This window comes from Pyrgilauda ruficollis, unplaced genomic scaffold, assembly GCF_017590135.1.
Source record: "Pyrgilauda ruficollis isolate IOZ18807 unplaced genomic scaffold, ASM1759013v1 scaffold44, whole genome shotgun sequence".
NCBI lineage: Eukaryota > Metazoa > Chordata > Aves > Passeriformes > Passeridae > Pyrgilauda > Pyrgilauda ruficollis.
In genome coordinates this window covers 2,929,490-2,954,445 of record NW_024525934.1, presented here as the reverse complement: position 1 = coordinate 2,954,445, position 24,956 = coordinate 2,929,490, and the positions used below count along the sequence as shown (strand labels likewise).

The following is a 24,956-nucleotide window of genomic DNA, read 5'->3' as shown; positions in this document are numbered from 1 at the left end:
GCCAGCTGTTTTCTGTTGTCAATATTTTTTGTGTTATTAAGGATGAAATGGTTCACACTTATTTGTTCGACTGAGCTATTTATATGTTAAACTCACCTACAATGAGTAGAATATTAAATGCTTAATGAATATTAATGAAGGAAGGTGAAGGATATTCTGATTTGTAATAAAAAGATTTCCTGAAATGAATTTCAACACTTTCATAAACTCAGCTAAAAGCAAGATTTTTACTTTCAGGACATTGTTTAAAGATGCCTCAGGAACCCTGGACAAAAATGCAAGATTTTCTGCTCTCTTCAGACAAGACAGTAATAAACTCTCAAATGAAGACATGTTGAAATTGTTAGCAGATTTCAGGAAGTAAGTCTGATTTTCCCACTTGACAAAACAGAAACAAACCAGCCTAAAACCCCTCACTCCTAACCCACACAATATTTTGTTGTGGTCTTGAATTGGAACATCTAATATTTTGATGTATGTATTTATACATGTCTTTCACATCAAATATAGAATCTGTATAAATATAATTAAGGCCTTCAAATGAGCTACAGATCTTTTTTTTACATGGTTTGGGGGCTACAAGCAGGACTGAAGTATAATCCCACATGTAACATGCAGGCAGCATCATATCCTGAAGTATCTCTGTGTGCTAGGAGTTATCTTTGCACAATGTGCTCATCTGTTTCTCAAAGGAAAACAAGTATGAGCATAAATCATCAGTTCCCTGACCTTGAACAGGGGATGCTGGCTCCCAGGGAAAGGGATTCAAGCAAGTCTCCAGTCCACCTTCCTTGGAATGTGTGTGTCTCAGGATACTTAAATAGCAGAACATTTTTACCAAGTATTCTTGAAGATTTCACCTTGCACACCTTGCAGTTTGTGTGCAAGGCTTATGAGTATTAACTTGAACAATCACCAAGCACAAAATGAGCTATAGTTTCTTTTTGCTTAGCAAATCTGACAAGGAGATGAGGTTTGTAATAAATATTTTAGCTCACTTTTAGCAAGTGCCTGAAGGTTTTGTTGAACTTCACATAGCAGTGGAATTGGTCTCTATACTGGTACTCCTTGCCATAAGTGCAATTACTGGAATTGAAAAAACCAGTAAATTAGCCTGCCACACTACTTTGGGAGTTAAGGGGGTGCTTTTGGTTATTTCAGCACCCTGTTTGTGGAACCTTGTGCAGTATTTCACAGAAATTACAGTAAGAAAGGGGTTCTAATGTCTAAGGCATATCTATTGGAATTAGAATCCCAACTCCAACCAGAAGTTTGCTTCACAGCATGGGATTGCTTTTTGGGAAAACTTTGCATCCACTTGCTGTGCAATAATATTAAAATATCATGCTGCTGACTGTCTTTACTCATAAAGGACTCTGCATGGTTTTGGCATGGAAAATACTTGTATTTCATGTTTCTCAAGTAGCTACACCATAACATCTATACTTGGGTTTTGCAAGGTCAATTGCTAGTCTGAGAAGATAGTAAAGAAAAATGAGAAGATAGTAACTTGCTGATTTCTCTTCCCCCAAGTTTCCCCCAAGTTTATCTTACTGCTGTGAATCCTTATCACTGACCACTGAGATTTATAACTTCCAGATTCCCTCTTTGCTGCAAATGATAGCGAGTTACTACATAACAAAACTTGCTTTTGAAAAAGCGTTTAATTTCAGTTTAAAGAAAGAAAAAGTCATGTTTTTCTGTGACCTTTGACACACTTGTGTGTCAAGTATTTTTTTTTTTTTTCAATGTATTTTCAGATTATGTTAACTCATCATACATTCCCATGAAACAGTTTGAAAACAGTACCAAGACACTCACAGCATTTGAAATAGAGGAGTTTGTTCCCTGTATACCAAAATGCACTCAGCCTTTTACCATCTACAACAATCATCTTTATGTTTATCCCAAGCACTTAAAATATGACAGTCAAAAGTCTTTTGCAAAGGTGAGTAGGGGAAAAATATACCACCTTCTTTTTCAGGTTTAGTTAAGATTGTTTACATATTTATTTTTGTGATGATCCTTATGATTAATTGCTTGGGTTTATGTTTTTAACTACTGCTTTAGGCTAGAAATATTGCAGTGTGTGTTGAGTTCAAGGATTCTGATGAAGAGGATTCCTTGCCTTTGAAGGTCAGTCTTTTCATTTTTGTGGCTGATAGAAGTAAATCGTGAGCAGTTAGCTAAGTAACAGTAGTACTTTAATTGATCTAGTTTGGGATGGTGGCTTGAGAATAACTTCTGGATTGCTTGTTTCTGATAAAAGAGATTCTAAAGAGTCCTCAGAGCATTTCATGTCTTTAATATTTTTTTACTAAAATTCCAGGAATAAACTTGTTGCAAACAAGGGGAGCTTTTACCTGCTCCCCAGTAAGTTAAAACATTAAAGATTTATTTCAACTGCAGAGCCCAACTTCATTTTATGAGCTATCACAGTGTATAAAAGGTGCCTGGAAGACCAGAAGTAGAGAAATGTAGAGACATCCTGAAATGAAATCACAGTGTCAGCTCTACTGCACAGACTTAACATCATGTAAAGAAACCAAGTTAAACACAAGTTAAAATATTTTAAATTCTGGGTGAGACATCCTAAGCTGAGAGTAAAAAATGATCACAGGGTCTTTTTGCTCTTTTTTCCTTTTCTGTATTCTCAGTGTATCTACGGTAGGCCTGGTGGACCAGTATTTACTAGAAGTGCGTTTGCTGCTGTTCTGCATCACCATCAAAACCCAGAGTTTTATGATGAGGTAAGCTGCCTTTCTGAGGAAACTTCACCAGGTCAGCTACTATGTAAGTTTCAAAATACAAGAAAATATTAGAGTGTTGCGAAGTTCTCAGTTAAATCAGGTCCCCTTTCTAAGGACTTTTTTAAAGTTTTGTGTGTTTGATTTGTGGTCTAGCTTCAAATAACATACAACCTGGAATTGCTCTTTAAATGTAGAACCAGTAACACATGTCAGTGCTCTAGCTGAAAACTTCTACAGAGATTTCTTTGCCTTTCAGATTAAAATAGAGCTCCCCACTCAGTTGCATGAAAAGCACCATTTGTTGTTCACATTCTACCATGTCAGCTGTGATAATTCAAGCAAAGGGAGTACAAAGAAGAAAGATGTTGTTGAAACACAAGGTTTGTACACTAATGCCTTACTTTCAGTACTTACTGGGGAACTTTTTTGAAGTATGCTTATCTGGTAACCCATAACTTGTGTGATCTATATAATGCTTTCTAATTACATAGGACTGACTGAAAGATTTAATAAAATATTTCTTCTAATTTAAATGTTTCAAATTTTGGTTTAGAGTGTCCATCGAATGTACAGTGTTTTTCAAAATCAGTGACAATTACCTTGTGCTTTCAATGTTTTATAGTTGTTTGAGTTCAAATCATTTGGCCTTTACAGTAACATTTTCTATTTTATAAATTACATGTCAGAATTATTTGGTAAGACTTTTGTTGTAAGGGTGTATGTGGAGTTTCATAATATTTAAAATTACTTGCCTTTCGTATTCTGTAGTTGGGTATTCTTGGCTTCCTTTGATAAAAGATGGAAGAGTGGTCACCAATGAGCAACAAATCCCAGTGTCAGCAAATCTTCCCTCGGGCTATCTTAGTTATCAAGAAGTGGGTATTGGAAAGGTATGTTGTAGAAAATGCCTCTCATCTTAAAAAAGAACCCAAACATAGTGGAGTGAAGGTTTGGTTGTAGTTCCCCAGTCTGCTGATAAGATTTAAGTCATTTTCTAATAGAATTTATTTATTTTATAGTTGAAATGGAATGCTTAGCAAAAGTCAGATGTACAAATTAGAGGAAAGAAACAAACCCAAATAGATGTGGGAGACAAAAAAGTATGTATTAGGACAGCTCGAGTCAAATTCTTGTAAAAGTCGGAAAGTTGTTACATACTTACTTCTGTTGTTATTTAGCTGATACAATTAAGATATGCTTATGTTTCATTTTCTATACTAATAATTAACTAGAAGTTACAGTAATTTTTAAACATTTAAAATTATTTTGAGTTTATGAAAGTATGCAAATAATCTGAAGTCCTTTACTAAATTTTTTTTAGCATTTCATGCTGTCTCCTTTCAGTAAGTCTTTATTCCTGAACAAGTCTTATTCTCACATCTTGATTTTTGTGATCTCTATACTTCACAAGTAAAATTTATGGTTGTATTTTTCAAAGCAGAAAGCTTGCATAATTGTAGTCATAAAAATCATACCAAGGAGGATACAAAATGAAAATGTGAGAGGGAATTTGACTAAGTTTGAATGCAGAGACAAAATTGACTGATTTTGGAGGAAGAGACCTAAAATCAACAGCAAGAGGTGCTGCTCTCCTCCTGTTCTACCAGCTGGTCTTTTTTAAACTCTGCTGTAAGCTTTCCAACCATTGTCTCCTTCACATCTTTCATCTTCTCACCTTGTAGGTGTATTCTTTATGCCTCTGCTGTTTGTCTCTGCTCATGCCCATGGGTAGAATGTTAGGACCAACATCACTAGTGGTAGATTTAGCAATGAAATCTCTCCCGAACTGGATATCAGGGTCAGCATTCTCATTCTCAGTTCTTTGGAAATGGGATGAGAAGGAAGGACTGGCTGCTACCTATCAGTGACATATGTTAAGTTTTAAATCTTGTGAGTATCTGTGGAAATCCTTGTGTTATTTTTCTGAGAAAACTAGTAAATACTTTTCTCTAGTCAGAAGTTTCCTTGCAGAGTTGTAGGGGAAATACAAAATATGTGACTTGCAGAGAGTGAATTTTGTTAGCCACCAAGGAAAATACCGTGGGACTTGTAAAATACATTCTAAGCTTCATAAATGCTTTTGGAAATATTGCCTGCATAATTTTGCTTTTTTTATGACTTTATTCATTGCACACTGCATTTCTTCAACCTGTTTTATTTTTCTTTTTGAAAGTAATGTTGTTAATGGTACTGTTAATTGTTTTATTTTAATATACTACTACATTATTTTACTTTTCCCCCTCATGTGTGCATGCAGCATTCTGGTCCTGAAATTAAATGGGTAGATGGAGGCAAACAACTGCTGAAAATATCCACTCATCTGGTGTCGACTGTGTATACACAGGTGAGTTATAAAGCACATTTAACTAGAGAATTTTTAGGACTGATGTATGTTTATAGTATGTGTATACAGTATATGGGAAAATTCTTAAACTCAGTATGCTCACCTCTTTTTTTGTCTCTTGGGCTTTTCTCATGGTCTCTTTCTTTTACATCAGATGTGAAAACCAGAAGATTTTAAGTGGAAGCTATTCAAAACATGAGCCTTTTGTCTCCTGTCATCCATTCCAGTGTGAATTTTCCAGTTAGATGAGAGGTCATAGTTGTCTAAAAGCTGTTCACTGTCTGCAAAACAATGAGTCCTGTTAGACCTTTTCATAGAAAACATACTATGATTGGTTGGGATAATTAAGTGTGTTATTTTCTGTATGTCAGTAGGAAGCAAATATAGGTAGCATTTTGTATAACACTCGAAATTTCATTAAAAAAAATAAGACTTAATAGGTCTTCAGAATAGTGGATTTCAACTATTACTTTTGAAAATTGAATCTATGGACAAAGATATGTATTTATACATAAATAAATATTTAAATGGATTATAGATAGTAATGTTAGATATTGTTTAATTTGTTGTTCTTTTTGTCTTTGACAGGACCAGCACTTGCATAATTTTTTTCAGTACTGTCAGAAAACAGAGTCCGGAGCTCGTGCACTAGGAACTGATCTTGTGAAATATCTTAAGGTATAAAATGAGGGTGAATAACAGATTATACAATTCATTTATGCATTTGCAAAGCCTTGGAGCTTCAGACATTTTATAGGTCTCATTTTTCAGTGTGAGGATTAGTACTGTGACTGTGACTTGTATTAATGGAATATGCTGTGGAAAAAGCCCTCAAAGATTCCTTCTGCCTTAAATAAATTTACAATTGCAACGTAAGAGGAAACCACAAAGAAATAATGAGGTAGAATTGGTCAGCTTTATGAGTCATGATTTCAAAATACTAATGGCTTAGTTTGTCAAAATAATCAAATTGAACTGTGTATGGAAATTGTAAGGAATCAGAACTCTTGATTTTTCTAAAATTTTGCTTAGAAGCAAAAAACTGAAGCATTGTCATGTCTTCAGTTCTCTTTTGAGATTAGATCAATAGAGTGAGTGAATGGTTTCCACTTCAATTTTTTCTGACACAGGTCACATAGGAAGAAAGGCCATTTTGTCTCCTGAATAGTGTGAATGTGCAGGCAAACAGTCAGAGACAAGACAGCTGCCTAACACCCAACACTAAATGGAAACGTTTGACATTTGTTATTTGCATGCACATTCAGCAAATACAATCTTTTTGTCAAATTCTCTTTAATTACAGGGAATTTTCTGGCATAATACTTTGTAGGATTAACTTCATACGCTGCCTTTTCTGTTTGGGTGGTTATATCTGTCGGATCTTTTGCATGTGATGGAATGCAAAGGCATTTCAAGAAGAAATTGTCATTAATAGTTCACTGTCTCCAGTTTCCATTAAGTAGTTAGGGATTTTAGTTCATCCTCAGTTTTAACATAGTTGTTAGTTTATTGTTTAGCAGTAATTAGTATAATTAGTATTGCACTTAGCTCAGGTAAGAAATCTGCCTGTTTTTGTGGAGCTTCTCTTTGCTAAATGTCTGCATTGGTGGATTAAATACCAAAATATGCCAATATCAGTCTCTGCATGCTGTTGGGCAGATGGACAGACTTTTCACTGAATCATTACCTAGAGTGCATTTCAATGGAAAAGTACAAATAAGTACTTCTAAAATGCTGTTATTAACACTTAATTTGTATCCCTAATTTACTTTCCCGTAGAAAACATTTAGTAAAATATTTATTTTGGAAAATATCCTCAATTGCTTTCTGTGCCATATTTTTGGTAACACCAAGTGGTGCAATCAGCTTGTGTTTTTGGAAAAAGACTTGCAATAAATTTTTTGGTTTCAGAATTTGTTATTTAAATGCTGATTTAAATCAGCATTTGATTCATAGGAGTGACAGTATTACTACTCTCTTTTAGAGCCTTCATGCTATGGAAGGCCATGTGATGATAGCTTTCCTGCCAACTGTTCTAAACCAGTTGTTCAGAGTTCTCACCAGAGCAACTCAAGAGGAAGTTGCAGTCAACGTGACAAGGTAAAGAATTTAAAGTGGTTCATACATGATGACTGAATTATCACATAAATCTGTAGCTGAGTAGCATTTTTGCAGTTGCAATCACAGCTTTCTGTATAGGTTTACTTGTTTTCTGACTTCTGTTTAGGGTTATTATCCATATTGTTGCTCAGTGTCATGAAGAAGGTTTGGATAGCTATCTAAGATCTTATGTGAAGGTAGGTAAAAGTAAATTGAATATTTCCTTTTTTTTATTTCCCTAAGAAAGAATCTATTTAAATGCAGTTCCATCTATTTAATTTCAATTCTTTTGTATTATGCCATAATTTTGTATTTAATTCTGGTTTTCCTCCCCAAGTATGCATATAAAGCAGAACCCTATGTTGCTTCTGAATATAAGACAGTACATGAAGAGTTGACAAAGTCAATGACAACAATTTTAAAGCCATCTGCTGACTTTCTTACAAGCAACAAACTGCTTAAGGTAAGTGTTGAACTGTACTTTTTACTGCTTGTTCTTACCTAGCCATAACTGAAGAAGAGGAACTAAGTGTACTGAAATAGCTGTTGAACACATGTGGCAATCTTACTGAATTTTTCTTTCCTCTGCAGTATTCATGGTTTTTCTTTGAAGTTCTGATAAAGTCAATGGCTCAACATTTGATAGAAAACTCTAAAGTGAAGGTATGTCAACTTTTGCCAAAAAATATTCTAAGGAAGATCTGTATGGTCTCTTCTTTCTCCAGTCACATGTTTCTTATTGCACATTAGAAAGAAAGGGAGAGAAAGAGGCAGCAGGAGAAATCAGTTGAAATATTAGATGGAAGAAACTACAGGGCTGGATTCAACATTAATATAAAATAATAGAAATCCTTAAAATTCATGTAGTAGAGCAGTCTGTGTAAATCATCAGACTCTCTCTATTAAGAATTTGTAATTCTTGTGGTACAAAGAAGTTGGGACCAGTAGATAGCACTTTGATGTAAGTAGTATCCAAAACAATGTGGGCTTTTTCTTGAGCAGTACTGTAGCTGTGATATTAAATGACCCTGGGAACAGTGAGTGATGAAATTTGCAGTCTTCTGTATGTAGTAAGAAGTGTCAATATTTAATTTTGTGTTATTTCCTATGCTGGAAGGAGAATGCTAAAACTTCAGAAATGCATTTTTCCACAGGATTAGCCTGTAGGCAGTGTTTTTTGCATTGTTGACAACTTTTTAGTGTATTTACTTCTGGATTGAAACAAGTCTTGAAAATTTCAAGTATACAACATAGTCTGATCTGAGAAACATATCAGGTTGCTGTGATATTGTTATCACTGTTCTCACTGTGTATTTAGAATGTAACTGGAGGTGTGAAGTACATGAGAGAAAAATAATTGTACAATGATCAGGAAAAAAGCTTTATAGTTTTACATTTGGTACTCTGTGGTATCAACAGTAGAGTTTGAGTCCCAGTTCAATGAACCTCATTGTCACCTTCTCTGTAATGTGAAAGAGAGAGGAGAAGAACTTGCTGCAGTTTGCAAGTATTCTCACCCCTGAACGTTGCTTCTTGATTTACAAGCCCCTTAAATATAAATTATGTAGCTAGATTTTTTCTGCCTGACTAGATAATGTAATAAATGCAACATGCACTCAGATGTTTCCTGCTTATGATATCTGATGAAAAGATGCATTTCTATGTACAGCAAAATTATTTCTATAGCAAGGATTATGTTTAATTACTGTCCAACAAAGACTGAGCTACAAGGGTGTTGTGGGACACTGGCATACTCACCAAAACAATCTTTAGTTCTTATTTGTTTCTTCTTGCATGAGTACTGTTTATATTTATAAAGGGATCTTTTGCAGCCTTAATGTCTATTTTTAGGTTTTTTTTAAACTAAAGCTGGAGGTTTTGGACCACAATTCAAACACAAAGGAAGCAAATTATGTAATCACTGATTTATGCAGGGCCTTGACAATGACTTGTTCTGTTTCAGAATGTTGCATTTAATGTAGCTCAAAAAACTACATTTGAATAAAAGTACATAGATCACGTTTTACTTTCAGTTTTCAAAAAGAAAAGAGATAATGACTCTACAATTGAAACAATTTTTGTCAATGCCATCAGCCTCACACCACATGTCATTTAGTCTCTTTGCAAAAAAGACAGAATCTGTAGTAAAGGTTGTAACATGTAGAGAAATGAAAGAGAATCTTCAGTGCCAAAAAACTGAGGAGCACTTACTGACCAATATTTGTCAGAGTGTACAAATTCATTGATGAAGATAATATAGGTGGTGAGTGGAAAGTAAGAAATTATGCATGAAGAGGCAATCTTTTTAGCTAATTGGCAAACTACCAAAAAGTAAGAGAAAAGAATTCTGATTGTGGAAACATAAAAACACAGAGAGTAAAATTCTGATGCCTGAAGAGCTGAGATTTTGAAGTTGCTGAGGAGTAAGAAAGAAAGAAGCATGGATGACAGTTTCTCAATGGTGAAAGCAGTTATTACCATCATAGTTGCAGAACAGCAAAAAAAGGGTTTTTTTTCAAGACAGAAAAGACTGTCTGATAGTGTAATTAGTATATGTGAACCTGCTGGTGTCTCTTTGGAAAGGAAGATGGGTAAAATTAAAAGATTCCCTCTTATTCTTAAGCTTGTGTTGTTTATTGCAGTGTATAAAAATATTAATGCGTTATACCTAGAAGCTTTTATACATGTGGTTTCTGTCATCAAAGACTGCCTTGCTTGAATTTCAGTAATAGATGCTAGTGCATGTTATAATGTTTTCTTTTAAACAAATGATCCTTCACTCTAGAAAATGAGAAAGGTCAAAAACTGTTTACTGTCTTCCTGTCAGATTATCCTTATGTTATCTAAAGTAAATTTTCTGATATATTCTAGTGTTATAAACCATATTTAATATTGCATCTGAATTAATTTCTAGCTGTTGAGAAACCAGAGATTTTCTGCCTCCTTTCATCATGCAGTGGAAACAGTTGTTAATATGCTAATGCCACACATCACTCAGAAGTACAGAGACAATCCAGAGGCCTCAAAAAATGCAAACCATAGCCTGGCTGCCTTTATAAAAGTAGGTACACAAAGAGATTTGGACTCTGTGGTTATTCTTTCAGTTATATTGCTTCTGCATGGATGTCGTGGAATCTGAAACTCATATAAAGCTGAACATGCATAAAGCCTTTTAAATATAGTTTTATATCCATGTTAAATGCTTTGAAGTATGATTTGCATCTTCTGTAAACAAGATAACATCCATTCAGAAATTTGGTAATTTAAGAAATTAATTTGTACTTTATTCAAAATGTATTTTGATTTTTCTTTTTTTGTCCTTTAAAAATGCCATCTGGGTTGCCTTCAAATCCTGCAATAGTTTTCAGCCGTGTGTTGTTTGAATGCATTTTATTTCACTGTCTTTCATTTTTCAGCCAATAATATCTACAAGGGATAGAAAAGAATGGGAACTGAAATGGTGGATAAAACTTCTAGTGGCATGACATTTTCATTTCTGTCAAGATAGAGTTCTTTTCAAACTGCTTTTTATTTTCTTATTTATGATCAGCACTCTTAAGGGAAAATTTGGTATTCATATACTGTATATATATTGTATATATGTATACATATATTTAGTTTGCTTGTTTTATTGTGTTTTGTATTCAAACTGAAATGTCAATAATGTGTTTCAAAAATAAACTTATTAACTACAGAAATATAATTACTGAATGCAGAGATGGCAGTAAATCAATTCTATCTTGGTTTTACTTGTTTTCCCCAGAGATGTTTCACTTTTATGGACAGAGGCTTTGTTTTCAAGCAGATCAATAACTACATCAGCTGCTTTGCCCCAGGAGATCCGAAGGTACTCAGTGTTTTTAAACAAGCTATTTTTAAGTGTTGTCTCTTCTTGATGCATGGGGATAAAGTCCTGCATTAAGTCTTTTCCCAGTAACGTTAGAAGTCCCTGCTCTGTGCCTAGAGCATTTTTTTCCATCAAAACACTGTTTCTTGTTTTGATTCTTATCCTCAGGTGCAATTTTGCCACACTAGAGTGTGTGAATCACAGAAGTAGTGGGGTGTGGGGATGCCACACTAAGCAGAAATTTTAAGCATGAGTGCAAGAAGTCTGAAGTTGGAAGATTTGATATTGAATATTGTAAGCTACACTTACTGGAGTGGGGAAAGCATGTATCAGATGCCCAAAGAGATTCTGCTGTGTGTCCAAACTTTTCTTGCATCAGTACATAATAGGGTTGTAAACTTTGGACAATGGGAATAGTAAATAGGACCAGTTGTTAAGTATGAGTTATTCTGGATTTATTTTGTGCTGACATGTGGAACTTTGACAGGTCTGTATCCAACATAGTGCAAGACTGAAGTGAATCACCCTTTTGTGTTAGAAATTTGTTTTTTAATATGTCATTCAAATCACTGCATCAGTTGTTTAACTTAGGTTTTCTTTCTGCAGGCTCTTTTTGAATTCAAATTTGAATTTCTTCGTGTAGTCTGTAATCATGAGCACTATATACCACTGAATCTACCAATGCCATTTGGAAAAGGCAGAGTTCAGAGATACCAAGGTAAATTCTTCTGAAGTAGCGTATGGCATGTTTCTTGTATGTCAGCTTTTTATTATTAAATGTGTACACTGTGTAACTTCAGGTCTGTGAGATGATGGAAAGCTTCAAATTGTTAAATACAGGTCTAAAGTTTTAATCCTTTCATTGAAAGTTAAAGGAAGTGCTTAGGTAGCAGAGTAATCTTTCCAAAGAGAGACATGGTAAACTTTTTTTCATATATTTATTCAGGTTTAAAGGGACTTGAGTAGGTCTGTAGCCCAGTTTCCTACTTTGATCATGTCAGGCCTTCCTTTCTCTAGAAGTACTAGTCCTTCCACAGCTGGTACCATTGCAGGAAGTTTGTCCATCCCAAGTGCAGAATTTTGCATTATTCCTTATGGAATTTGATTGCCATTTCTGTAGAATCTAGATTCTTCTGAAATGCAGCTCTGCCCTTTGAGCAAATGGATTGTACCTACCCATAAACTTCATGAGGGTGTGTTCCATCTCCCCTTTCAGGTTGTTGATGAAGTAGTAATAAGTAGGATAGCCATTGGGAAACTCCTTACAGCTGTCTCCAAATAGGATACAAACCATTAACCTCCAACTTTTGAGCCCAGTGATCCATATAGTTATTTTTCACATTTGGGTGTCTCTTCACCTAGACTGAAATGTCCCAGCTTGGATACAGTGACCATGTCAACATCTGCTATTCTCCCCTTACAACAGTTCAGTCTTAAAACATGATTTAAAATTTTAAAATTTATTTTGGCCATTTTCAGTCACACTCTTCTCCTTCACTTGCTAAAAGATGACTTCACCATGGCTTCACAAAGGTGATAGTGAGCAATCTGACCTGATCCTTATCCACTGGCACTAATTGTCTTTATTGAAGATAGTCTCTGGACTGTTAAGGATGGGACTCATGTCAGAGAAGGATAAAGTAACAAAGCTATGGAATACTTCAGCCTTACCCAAGCCCACTGTCTCTAAATCACAATCCCCATTTAGCAAATATCCCATGTTTTCCTTATTCTGGGGTTTAATACTAATGTAGTGGTAAAAGCTTTTCTTGTTTTGTAGCTCATTGTCAGTTCCACTTCATGGTTCCTTTTTTTTTTTTTTTTTTTTTTTTTTTTTTTTTTTTTTTTTTTTTTTTTTGGTGGGTGTAGGAGCTCAGTCATGAAAGTTCTGTGTATTCTGTGTAGCCCAGCTGGGTTCCTGGTACATCCAGTCTTGTGCCAAAACAAGTCATATGTTTGCTATTGCTTCTGAAGACACATTAATTTCTTCCTGGCACTGAACTACAGCAGAAAGCACTAAACAGAGGCAAGGAAGGTGCTTTTACAAGGAACGAGTAAACCTGCCTAACATATTTTTGTAGAATAGGCTATTTTTCTTTCTGAAATATTTATTCAGTAGGCTCTGCTAGTTAGTAAAGTTGAATATCTCTAATTAACATTTTCATCAAGGTTGAGCAAGATGAAGTAAAATTTGAGACTACAAGCTGAACAACTGCTTAGAATTTTTTTTATGTCTTTGGTTTTTTTAGCCTTCGGGAGTGTCTTGGATAATAACACTGCCTAAATATTTTCATAGAAAAGAGAGACTATGAGCTTAGAGAACCTTAGAAAATAGCAAAACCAGAGAAGACAGTGTTTCTGATTGCACAATAAAGAAGAGTATAAAATGCTCCCTGGGAGCTAGGAGTTCAGCTAGGAAAGAAGACCTTTATAAGAAGTGTTTCTGGCTGTGTTTTGCTGTGTTGAGCAAAAGATATCTCAGGTGATGTGGCTGGCTCTTAAGTGTGTTACGAGAATACCTGTAGGATGTCTGTATAATGGCTGTGGTGTCTCAGATATGCTTCTTTCTGACTTAAGGAATTGCCTTACTGAGAGAGCTCTTTGGAAAATGAAAGTGCTTTGAGATTAGCATCTCGTTTTTGATTACTGTATTGAGCAATGACAGTGAACATGAGAAACTCTTAGACACCTCCTCAGCTGATATTGTAAACATAAATATGTTCTAATAAATGAGCCCTTCAAGCTGAAGTTTCTTTAAAGAGGTCATATATTCAGTACATAAATTAACTGGATTCTTTTATTACACAAAAGGTACTTTAAAGAGGGAGCAGTTTGACTTTGCTGTGTCTGATGTGCTGGGTTTTACTTCAACCTGAAGTTGATTGATAAATTGATTTAAATAAAACCATTCCTTATGTGAAATTTGTATTTTATTTCCAGACCTTCAGCTGGACTATTCATTAACTGATGAATTCTGTAAAAATCACTTCTTGGTTGGACTGCTTCTAAGGGAGGTGGGCAATGCCTTACAAGAGTTCAGAGATGTGCGGCAGATTGCCATCAGCGTGCTCAAGAATTTGATGATAAAGCATTCTTTTGATGATAGATATGCCACCAGGGTAAGTCTATTGCTATGCTAGTAGTACAAAATAATAAAGATTAGGTGTGCACACCTACAGAAAGTTTTTTCTTTCATAGAAGAAACCCCTGTTAATTTTCAGCAAAATTATTTCTGCCCAGACTGTGATGAAAACTGTATCGAAACCAATCTGCAAATTCCATCTTTTTACCAAAAGAAATGACAAAACATCTTTTAATATAATTGTATGTGGGTTTGTATTTTAGCACAGTGTACTCTAACTGCTGTGCCTAAAGTAATCAGATTTTTACAAGTGTGTTTTAAGCTCTTCATTTCATTAAATATTAGCTCTTAATATTTTGGAGCTGTCTTTCCATCATCTATTATTTATGAAATGGATATAAGAAAACTACAAGTCATGGTGGTAAATTTTGAGTGATTTTTAATTTTCTGACTCTTTTTAATGTCAGCAGTGCTGTGGAGAAGCCAAAAAATTGTAATGAAAGGTGTCATTAATTCATTGAGCTAACAGAATCTTAATTTACTTGGTTAGTCTTAGCTGAATGACATAAATTTTGATGTTTTTCTGCATTATATTAAGACAGTAAATAAAATTTGCTGATCTTCTGTAAATTAGAATCAAATACAGTGATGATCACTGCTTTTGCCATTTATGAATTTATGAATGTGAGTGAGCTCTGGGTTGGCAAATATTTATCAAGTGCCCTTTTTTTCTTTTTTCTTTTTTTTTTCTTTTTTTTTTTTGCAATTTAGGGATGAATAGATTAAAACTAGTTGGTGATTAAAAATCAAAACTGTAGTTTTTAAATTAACTGTTCAACTCTATTTAGGGCCATCAAGCAAGAATAGCCACTATGTATTTGCCACTCTTTGGTCTGCTCATAGAAAATGTTCAGCGAATTAATGTGAAAGATGTGTCTCCATTTCCTGTTAACCCTTCCAGCAACGTGAGTGACAATTTCTGTTTGGTATTCTGATTTGGTTTTATCATAATTTATTGGTAACTTGCATATGGAACACTGCATACTCCTGGCAAAAAAAGGAGCTTCGTAAGCTTCAGAATTCTGCAATTTTTCAGCACTGTCCAGCACTGAAACAAATGGACCACAGAAAGATTGTTAATTTTCTAGAAATTAAAGAAGATCTTAACCCTAAAGAGTGATTTTGAGAGACCTACAGTGCAAGAGGACTACAGGAGAATTAATTAAAATGCAATTTGTGAAGGGCGTATATTGATATGGTTGCACACAGCTATTGAATCTAAGATTTAATTATTCATGTATTTTACTTCTGTCCTTATCTTGTTGTGTTCCATTTAGTATTAAGAAAAAAAATCTCCTAAACTTCCAACAAGATAAATATTTGGGTGTTTAAAATGCGATTAATGTGATTCTTTTTGAAATATCTGTTTTATAGTGTTTCAAATTCAACAGAATACTCATTTCTTCAATGTTTCCTGAGGTATCTTAAGTTTTAAGGTATTCCAAGCTTATGCAAGTATGTGAGCATCTCCATTCTTTTGAGCATATTTAATATAAATTAAATTTTAAGGAAGAAATACTTAACAAATATTTCTCTAGAAGACATGACATATTCACTAAATCTTTAATATAGGAAAATAATCACATTTTCCTCTCTTTTCCAAACAGAGCACAAAGGATGATGCACAGATTTTGCCGACTGCAAGTCAGTTAGTAACACCACAAAAATCAGGAAACACATTGGATAACAACCTTCCTAAAGATCTGTTTGGTGTTATCTCTGGCATTGGTAAGCACTTAAAAAAAGCAAAATAAAATAATTAAAGAGGAACTGTTTTATTTTTTCACTCTGTACGTAAAATCTGTCTTTTGGGATCATTTGGGGTTTGCTCTTTTATATGAAACTAACGCTATTTTCTGGAGCAGGGCTGCTTTTTTCCCTGTCAAGGGTGATAGTTAAGATAGAAAAAATGGGAAAAGTTTGTTGTTTTTATTAAATAGACATGCTTCTTCATGGAAGTGTGTATGTATTGCTACATATGTTTTTTATGCATGTCTCATAGTTGTACATAAGCCTGTGTTTATGTTTACACATATACTTTGCTGAAATTCTAGAATAAGTTTGTCTTCATTAAAAATAAGTAAATGGAATGGAATTATTTGCTTTCTTAAAAAATATATGGTGATTTTAAAAGTCTGACTGAGCTATGGAGTGACTTGTTGTATGTATTGTTTGAGATTTTTATGTTGTTTGAGGTTGTGGATTTGTTTTTTTTTTTAGCTTCCCCATACACCACATCAACTCCAAATATTAATAGTGTGAGGAATGCTGACTCAAGAGGTTCTCTTATAAGCACAGACTCAGGAAACAGTCTCCCAGAAAGACACAGTGACAAGAGCAATTCTCTTGACAAGGTAACAAAAAACAAACCAATAAATCCTAAAAGCGTATTTCTAAAATTTCATCCTAAGTCTCATAGAAGTTAACTTCTCTGATCTCCATTGTGAATGGGCTTTTCTAGAATAACTTCAAAGCAGAATTTTATATAATTTTTTTGTGAAATAATTATCTTGTGAACTGCTTTTGCATTGCATTTACCAAGTTGTTTAAGAAAAAATGCAAACAGATTTTCAATGTAGAGACAAAAGCAAGCAGTTGTTGTTTTCTTTGCTAGTGAAAGGCACTAGATGAATTGTATTGATTGTTGCTTGAGAGGATTGAATTCCAGTTAGAACAGCTTCTTTGATTTTGTGGAGACCATCACTCCATCCCTTTCTATGCTCAATATACTTGGCATTTTTAAAACGTTGAAAAAACCAGGTTTTTTTGCTTTCCCTGGGTGATTTCTTTTATCTTAGTTTGACTTTTCTAAACCATTTCACTTTAAAGCTGTTACAAATTAGGAGCTCTGGCTGCCGGTGCTATGACGTATTCAGTCCTGCCTTTCTAGAGTTTGTGTCAATGCTGATCACGTTTCATTTGCTTAGCTCTCGTTGTGCAAGTCACAATATGTTGACTTTTTCCCCTTGACTCTGACATGCCTTCGTGGGGCAGAGAGAGAAGCTTCTCAGAAGGCACTCTGCTCATGCTTTGCGCCCAAGCGGAGAGGAAGAAGAAAATTCTCACCCTCCAAAGAAAAACCGTGTTACTATGGATTTTTCACTTCTGACAATCCCAGCTTTGCCAGAGAAAATTTTGCATACTACTTTCTCTCTTCAGTTACAAGAAGTATCTGGTTTTTGTGCTTGGTATAGTTAAGCTTCTGAGTGAAGTGTGTGGTCAGTAGTTTTGCCGCTTCTTTGCAACAGTTGAATCTCAAACCCAATATATGCAATTTGACCATGTAAAATATGTTCAAATGTCAAACCTGGGGTACATGCACGTGATCTAGTTCAAGTATAAAAAACCAAATCAGTTTCAATAACTACAGAATTTGAGTCTTGTGGTCTTTGATAGAACTGAAAGTTCTTTGGTATTGACCAAGGTAATAAAGAAATATCTTGGTATACACTGTTGCTAAATGGCAATGCTGTCATCTATTACTTAGTTGTCATGTTGTTAATTACTAATGTGTAGTGTTTTCGCCAAGTAAAAGGGTTTTCAAAGGAGTCAACATCCTTTGAAAATTCTACTCTGATCTGCCAACTTAGGTAACAGAGGATTTATGTTTTGCATGCTGTTGATATTTTCCCCAAGTAATACTTAATCCTGGCTTCTTATTTGTTGCTTTCTAAACTTTCTTTCTAGTGGATCAGTTGTTCAGTGCATGTTATCTCCAAGTTTTTGCTCATTGCTTGATATCATTATAGTGAAGAGACATGGTTTTGTTCTAATTTTCTTTCAGAATAATCTGCAGTATTATGCTTGTGGAATCAGAATAGACTGGAAGTATATCAGTTTCTATTTCAATATGTGCATACATTGTAGGTTATTGACATGATTCTAAACTAAGCTTCTGAGTAGCTATAGTCCTATTTTATCTGTATGTATCTTCAACAGTCTTAGTGGGAATATTATCTAGTGCTCTGGGCAGTTTCTTGAAGTGTTGGAAACACAGTTCTGTTTCTGCTCTGTCACCCATTGGTTGCCTGCTCTGTTATGGCATCCAAAAAGCTGTAGAGTGGCACCTCCTTGTTCATCAGAGATGCTTCAAAATAAACAGTTTTTGAGATCTTTAGAATCTGCAGTAATTGGGCTTACAGAGGTGTCCACTTTCTCCTAAATTACAGTAACTTCTGGCTGGTATTCATCATAGTTTCACATTCACTTTCACTGTGCATCCATTCAATGACTAGTATGTGAGTCACACATCAGATTCACAGATTGGTTTAGGACAGGAATGCTTTAATGCAACAGAATGCATGAAAAGGGCTCAGCAGTCAATGGTTGCTGTGAAATGTTCCTTCATGGTTAATGTGTCACCTGCTTTCAGTTAGGAGTATGCCAGGAAGGATTGTTCTAATTGTCACTTCTTGCTTCGTTTGTGAAACCAAGTGCTTTTCTCCCTTGAGTCTACCTTTGTATTTGTAATTTTTTTAATATTAAGATTTATACAGATGAATTATACCAGACTGTTGACTTTACAGAAAACTTATTAAATGTCTGGTTCATTTTCCATTTGCATAAGTGGCATATTGGATGTGAGAATTAGGCACTATGAAGGGCATAATTTATACTTTAAACAAAAGTTTATACAGTATATCTATAAAAGCTTCAGACTGAGGATTTTTTAACACTTGACTCTGTGGAAATTATTCTTTTACAAGTCTTTGCCCAAAGTTCATTTGTTTTTACAATTTTTGTTTTTCCATTTTGTTTGGTGGTATATATTTTGAAAGACCTATTACAGAGCTTTTTCCTTTTTGCACAGACAGTGGTATTGTGGGTTGCTGATAAATTTCCCACAAGTGTAGGAGTTACATTAAAAAATGGAACAGGTAGATAATTTGTTTGTTTGTATTGTGGGGGAGAAGGGGAGGGCAAGAACAAGTTACTTAGTAGTAGTTAGTCTTCCAGAATGCATATTATTGCCCTTCATGTATGTTTTTCTTGAGGATCTTTGAATTTTGCTTGAGTTCTTTAAATGGAATGAATTTTGTAGAGGCAGTCCTGTCTACAGTTCAGCAGAAAGTCTCCTGAAAAGCAAAGGAGCATATATGTATCACCTAACAGTAGCATTTGGTTTTCAAGTATTCAGTCTCAGCAGAAGGGGCAGGCTTGATTTCTACAGTGTGAGTACCTAGGTATAATTGACTCATTCAATAATCCCACTTAGGTAACTTTTCCTTTTGCTCCTAGTGGAAAAAAAATTATACCTAGAAGGAATTAAAAACAAGAAAAGCAAAGAGGCTTAATTTGGTATACTTGGTGTGTGTAATGTGTGTTTTAGTGACCTGTCTCTACATGAAACATTTCTGTCTCCATTTGGAGATCCTTTTTCTGCTGCAGGAATTATTAAAACAATTGAAAACAATTTAATTTGTTTTCAGTTTAAGAACTCTTCAGCCAAAATACATCTGTTTCCTTTTCAGAACCAACAGAGCAGCACTTTAGGAAGTTCTGTTGTTCGCTATGACAAACTTGACCAAGCAGAGATCAAAAGTCTGCTCATGTGTTTCCTTCATATTTTAAGAAGCATGTCAGACGGTAGGTAATTCCTCCTGCTTTTTATAAATTCAAAGTCTTTTCCTGGATTTATGGCTGTTATTGAAATAACTTTTCAAAATCAGCAGAATATTTTAGGTGTAGATATCATGATGTGCTGCCTTTACAAATATGTGTGATTACTCAAATTAAACTCTGACTGAAACCTTGTAAGCATTAAGTATTCATTATTTATTCAAAGTGTGAGGTCAACTGAAGGACTTTTTAAGGAAGAGAATATTTGTGTGCGATGGTACAGTTTGGTTTGGAAAACAGAGGTGAAGAAAAATTCATTGTTCTGTAAAAGTGTCTTGGGCTCTGTTCTGCAGAACTTGCTGTATTACAAGGAACCAAATGATTTGATTGTGGTATATATTTCCATTTCTGAAATATGGGGATGATAGTGCTTCTTCATTCTCCTGGGATGTTTGTGAGATGATCCATTGAATTTTCGAAAGAGTCGTGTTATCCTGGAGAAGGTGTTGCAGAGGTATAGAAATAGGACATGAATGGCACATCTTACTTGTTTGTTAGGATCATACATCTTGGAATCATCCCTGTCTGTGATCAAAGAAAAAAAGAATTAATTTTAATTAAAAAAAAAAAAAGTTGGCACCCATATGTAAAGAAGCAGGTTGTAGGACTAACAGTGTGAAATACTCTGAGTCCTACATTGTTACAGGGCTGTAGGCACTAGAGGCTGCACAAATATTACTGTGTAAAATATGAAATTGGATGGGAATATTATGGGTTATTAATTAACATCATGTTGCAGAAACTCATTTGGACAATTGATATGAGCATTTGTATAATCAGTTTTAAGGAGCACTTCAAATAGTAATTGTTATCTTTTAAATTGTTATTCATTTTCCTAGATGCGTTGTTTACATATTGGAACAAGGCTACAAAATCTGAACTCATGGACTTTTTCACCATTACAGAGTAAGTTTTTGTTGTGCTTGTCGTGCATCTCTATGTTTTGTGAACAACATGAGTGTGGATATGAGCATGTGTAAATGCTTTTTTGGTTGTTGTTGGGGTTTTTTTAAAATTTAATAATATTGTCCTGATCTGTTTGGAAGTCCTTAACTTGATGTCCACAATTGCATGTCTGTCCAAATCCATGACAGTCTCTGGAATCAGGCTATACAGAAGGGATCTCAGAAAGTTCTTGAACAAGAAGTAGTGCTCAGAGTATTGCAGTGCTCATGGAGGAGGAACCAACTGTCTTGATACCCTTCTGCATTAAACTGTGTCTTGTAACTTCAGCTGTTCAATAGCAAATACGTGGTTGTGTAGCAGAACTGATTGTATTGCATAACTTCAGAAGCGTGCTCCTAGCATTCCTCATGAGTCCTCTGCTGTTCCCTAAGGGAGTAGGTGCAGGATGAGTTCACTATTCCACCACGAGTCTACTAGTCTAAAAGACAAGAAGATCTCAGAAGGGGGAGTTGAGGTTATTTTGTGCTCAGAATGACAAGTTTGGGGAAGGCAAACACCATTCTGCCCAGGCAGGTTGGAGACAGCTGAGCTACTCAAGATCTCAGTAAAAAATGAAGCTGAGTTGAAGAGTCAGTAAGGCAGTTTTTTCTCTCATTCTCAGCTGGCACATGGAAGACACAGCCGGAAATCTGGCTTTCATTTTGGCTTTACACTTTAAAGAAGAACTTTTAGAACATCTTACTGGAGGAACAAGGGATATTGTATTGTTTTCTGTATTATTGGAATGAATGTTTACAGTGTGAATAGAGTAAAATAAAATCAGTATTACAGCTCCCCTCACACCACTTCTGTTGATTTTAAAATATGACTTCTAGTTAATTAGTCATTAGTGTTGTGCACTTACCAATAATATAGATTACTTTTTTCATGAAATTTTTTTGTTGTTAATTTGTCTTTGTCATCATCTTGTTATAAAAGCATATACCCTTTTGAAAATAGTTATTTCAGAAAGTATTTTCCTGGAATCTGGAGACCTTAAATAAAACCCAACAAAACAAAAAAAGCCAATTCGTAACCAAGTGAAGCAAAATATTTTGCCCTTATTTTGAACACTTACACACAATTTATAAAATTTGTGTAAATAGGCAATGTCTGGTTATCTCTTTGCTTCCCTCTTCTATGTTAGTTGTCCTGTCTTGTTGTCCCTTTGTAGATAACTGACACATTTACCTTTTCCTGGCTTGGGGTCTGGAAAGGAATTTTAAGGCTGGGAGAAATAAAGAACTTTTTTGATGTAAGAGTTTAAAGTTAACAATAATTGTTGAATAATTCCAGTGTACATAAATCTAGAAAAGGTTTTTTTAAGTGTGGCTTCTCTGACTTGTGTTCTCTGCAGAGTGTGCTTACATCAGTTCCAGTACATGGGGAAGCGATACATAGCCAGGTACTGTGTGGAATTTAAATTTCACTGTCTTGTTTGTTAATAATTGCACCGTGTAAGATATGCCTTGAACCTCTGTAACAAACAAATTGCACAAGTAGAAGAGTTATTGTGAAATGATGCATAAGATTTTGAAGTAAGTAACTGGTTACCATATTAACAAAGCTGCATCCTGTCTGGAAGTCTGGTATCTGTTTAAGAATGATCTGTGACTTCAGAAGCCACCTCTTAAATGCTATCTTTTACAGCATTTTTTCCTTGAAATAATGTCTTTGGGAAAGAAATTTTATTATGTTTTGTTTACTCAGTTGGCCACAAAACCACGTAAATGGAAATGTTTTAGAAATTTCATATATATAGTGTTTTTACTTGGAGGTGAGTAGTGAACATTCCAACACTGCTGTTTTTAAATTTGGAGTCTGAAGAAAATCTGTGGGAGTCAGAAACTTGCATTAATTTATTTTAATATCTGCAACAATTTTTTTAATACAAAGTGTTTTTTAATGGAGTAAAAGATAGCAACTTCTTTAGGCCTTATGCTGTGGTTGACATGGTAATAGTGTTATAATTAAACTGGTGTGGTTAAAATACTGGCCCTCTTGAACTCAGTGAGAAAGTTGTTGCTGGCTTTGGATGGTAATACATTCTAACTATAATGTTAGCTTTTTTTGGTTTTAATTTAGATAATGTGAACCTTCTTCTACAGACTTGACTGTCTCCTTGGAGATTTTTCTGGGGGGAAAAAAATTATTCACATAATGTAAAAACCTCAAAAATAAATCTGGCTTTCTTAAGGTTTTGGTTGTAATCTTTGTGTTCAAATGTACGTCAAACTCTGGATGTACAGGAGTCTATAATTCTCAGGCTTTTTGTAGAAGTTCTTCCAACTGCTTTGTTTGATGAGTTTGTCGAGGACACTACTACACTTCTTTTTTGTTTACTGATCACCTGGTCTGTGTGCTGCATGTTAGTGCTGAAGATGTTGAGCTGTGGAAAGCACCTGGTGTTGTGAATTTTCTCAGTAAATGTAACTTTCATGTCTTTCACATTGTCACTGCACTGAAGTGTATCACAGTCAATGCACGTACTCTTAAAATACACAAATGACAGAGAACGAAAGGGAACAGGGAATTCTGCAGTTCAAGCACTGGTTTGCATTCTTCATCAGCTCTGGTGGTGGTACACAATAGGAAGTTAGCCTGTACTGATTGCTAACACCGATCACTTTTCTGTTTTCTTCATTTGATTGCTGCAAATTTAACAAAGTCTATGGCTCTTCTCCCTTCCTGCTTGGGTAAGAAGTATATGATACTATCTCAGTTAATTCCTGCTCTCCTGTTGCATGTATGCTTTCTAATTTTACTGCTGTGTGTCCTAACTTTTTTGCTAAATTTTTTGCAATATAAATAGAGGATTCAGTTTTGGGTTCTGAATATTTTCAGAATATTTATGTTTGCAAATACTTTTTTTTTTTTTAAGCTCTGAAGTAAATTTAGCACTTCAAGAAAGCTTGTGTGCTTTTGCCTTCATGCTTTGGGGTTTTAAGAAAGAGTTTGCTGTGATGCTTTTTTTTGAGCTACCTATTTTTGTTTTATAAAAAAACAGTGAATAGGTTGCATTATAATTCTTTCTATAAAACTTCTTGTGCTTAACTAACAGCACTTCCTTTCTTGCTGCAGTTTGACATGTCTAACTTTTGCTTCTATCCCATTTCACCCATCTTGCAGGAACCAGGAGGGGTTAGGATCCATAGTTCATGATCGAAAATCTCAGACATTGCCTGTTTCCCGTAACAGAACAGGAATGATGCATGCCAGATTGCAGCAGCTGAGCAGCCTGGATAACTCTCTCACTTTTAACCACAGTAAGTCTCATGACATGATAACATCTGTCATCCTCAACCAGTACCACAACACCAGAGACAGGTCCCAGAGCCACACCAGTGCATCCCAATGACTTTTACTGTTCCAGGTCAAACGAATAGCTGGAAGCAGTCCATGGTCTGTTCTCTGCTTTGTGATAAAACAATCACTGCTGGGTGGTGCCATAACATGGAGCATGGTTAGCTACAATCTATCTTAAAACTGTGTTTTAATATTTTCTTTTAGTTACATACGCCTCAAACTTTTGCTGCGCACAGTTACAAAATTTACTCTTTTTTTTTCTATTTGTTTTTTTAAGCTTCAATTTTTTTCTCCTACCTGGTCTTATAAATTACTAGTCTCAAATTAAATATATGTATTCTGACCATATCTCCATGTTTTGACATCCCCTGAGGAGAAATAAGTTTCTTAGAATTTCTACAAAGATTGTGAGCCCATGATTTAGTTTGTCTGGAAGTGAAAAAGCGTCCAATAATGAAGTGATTTTTCTGTTTTCAGTGTGAGAAAGATATCAAGTATTCTTGGAATTTCTGTAGACAATGGTAAGATTTAATCAGGTTGAAGTCAGCTTGTATAGACTGCTGTATTGAAAACTAAATCTGCTTGTGGCCTATCTTTTTAAACATTCTGCTTCTAAATTGCAATATACTGTATGTAAAGTATTCTAAAGCACCATTTCTCAAATTTCAGCTTCAAAAAACAATGAAACTGGTTGACTAATTCAGTAAAATATAACACTGGTATTGAAAAGAGTTGTGTGCAGTAAAACAATTATTTGAGTTAACTGTATTTTCACTGTGTTCATTCTTTGATTTCTCAAAGCATATCTAACTGTCCCTTAAAATCTTTTAGCTCTTTTTCTGTAATATAAAGCAAAACTTAGCCTAATTGCACAAGACTTATCACATTTTCTTGTGTAAAAGT

At 34.8% G+C, this 24,956-nt stretch overlaps 1 protein-coding gene across 1 annotated transcript in view; it reads left to right on the top strand.

The window, feature by feature from the left end:
* The window catches only part of DOCK9 (dedicator of cytokinesis 9), an 82,488-nt gene that overhangs the window by 35,759 nt on the left and 21,773 nt on the right, over nt 1-24,956 (top strand). The window contains exons 15-38 of the mRNA XM_041478300.1: nt 238-360; nt 693-700; nt 1,731-1,948; nt 2,071-2,136; nt 2,658-2,750; nt 3,007-3,130; nt 3,519-3,640; nt 5,008-5,094; nt 5,683-5,772; nt 7,079-7,194; nt 7,322-7,391; nt 7,532-7,657; nt 7,786-7,857; nt 10,109-10,255; nt 10,958-11,041; nt 11,648-11,759; nt 13,982-14,160; nt 14,972-15,088; nt 15,791-15,911; nt 16,404-16,537; nt 19,655-19,769; nt 20,642-20,708; nt 22,105-22,152; nt 23,877-24,013. Of these exons, the coding sequence (XP_041334234.1) occupies nt 238-360; nt 693-700; nt 1,731-1,948; nt 2,071-2,136; nt 2,658-2,750; nt 3,007-3,130; nt 3,519-3,640; nt 5,008-5,094; nt 5,683-5,772; nt 7,079-7,194; nt 7,322-7,391; nt 7,532-7,657; nt 7,786-7,857; nt 10,109-10,255; nt 10,958-11,041; nt 11,648-11,759; nt 13,982-14,160; nt 14,972-15,088; nt 15,791-15,911; nt 16,404-16,537; nt 19,655-19,769; nt 20,642-20,708; nt 22,105-22,152; nt 23,877-24,013 (2,576 nt within the window). The remainder of the gene's footprint in view (nt 1-237; nt 361-692; nt 701-1,730; nt 1,949-2,070; nt 2,137-2,657; nt 2,751-3,006; nt 3,131-3,518; nt 3,641-5,007; nt 5,095-5,682; nt 5,773-7,078; nt 7,195-7,321; nt 7,392-7,531; nt 7,658-7,785; nt 7,858-10,108; nt 10,256-10,957; nt 11,042-11,647; nt 11,760-13,981; nt 14,161-14,971; nt 15,089-15,790; nt 15,912-16,403; nt 16,538-19,654; nt 19,770-20,641; nt 20,709-22,104; nt 22,153-23,876; nt 24,014-24,956) is intronic.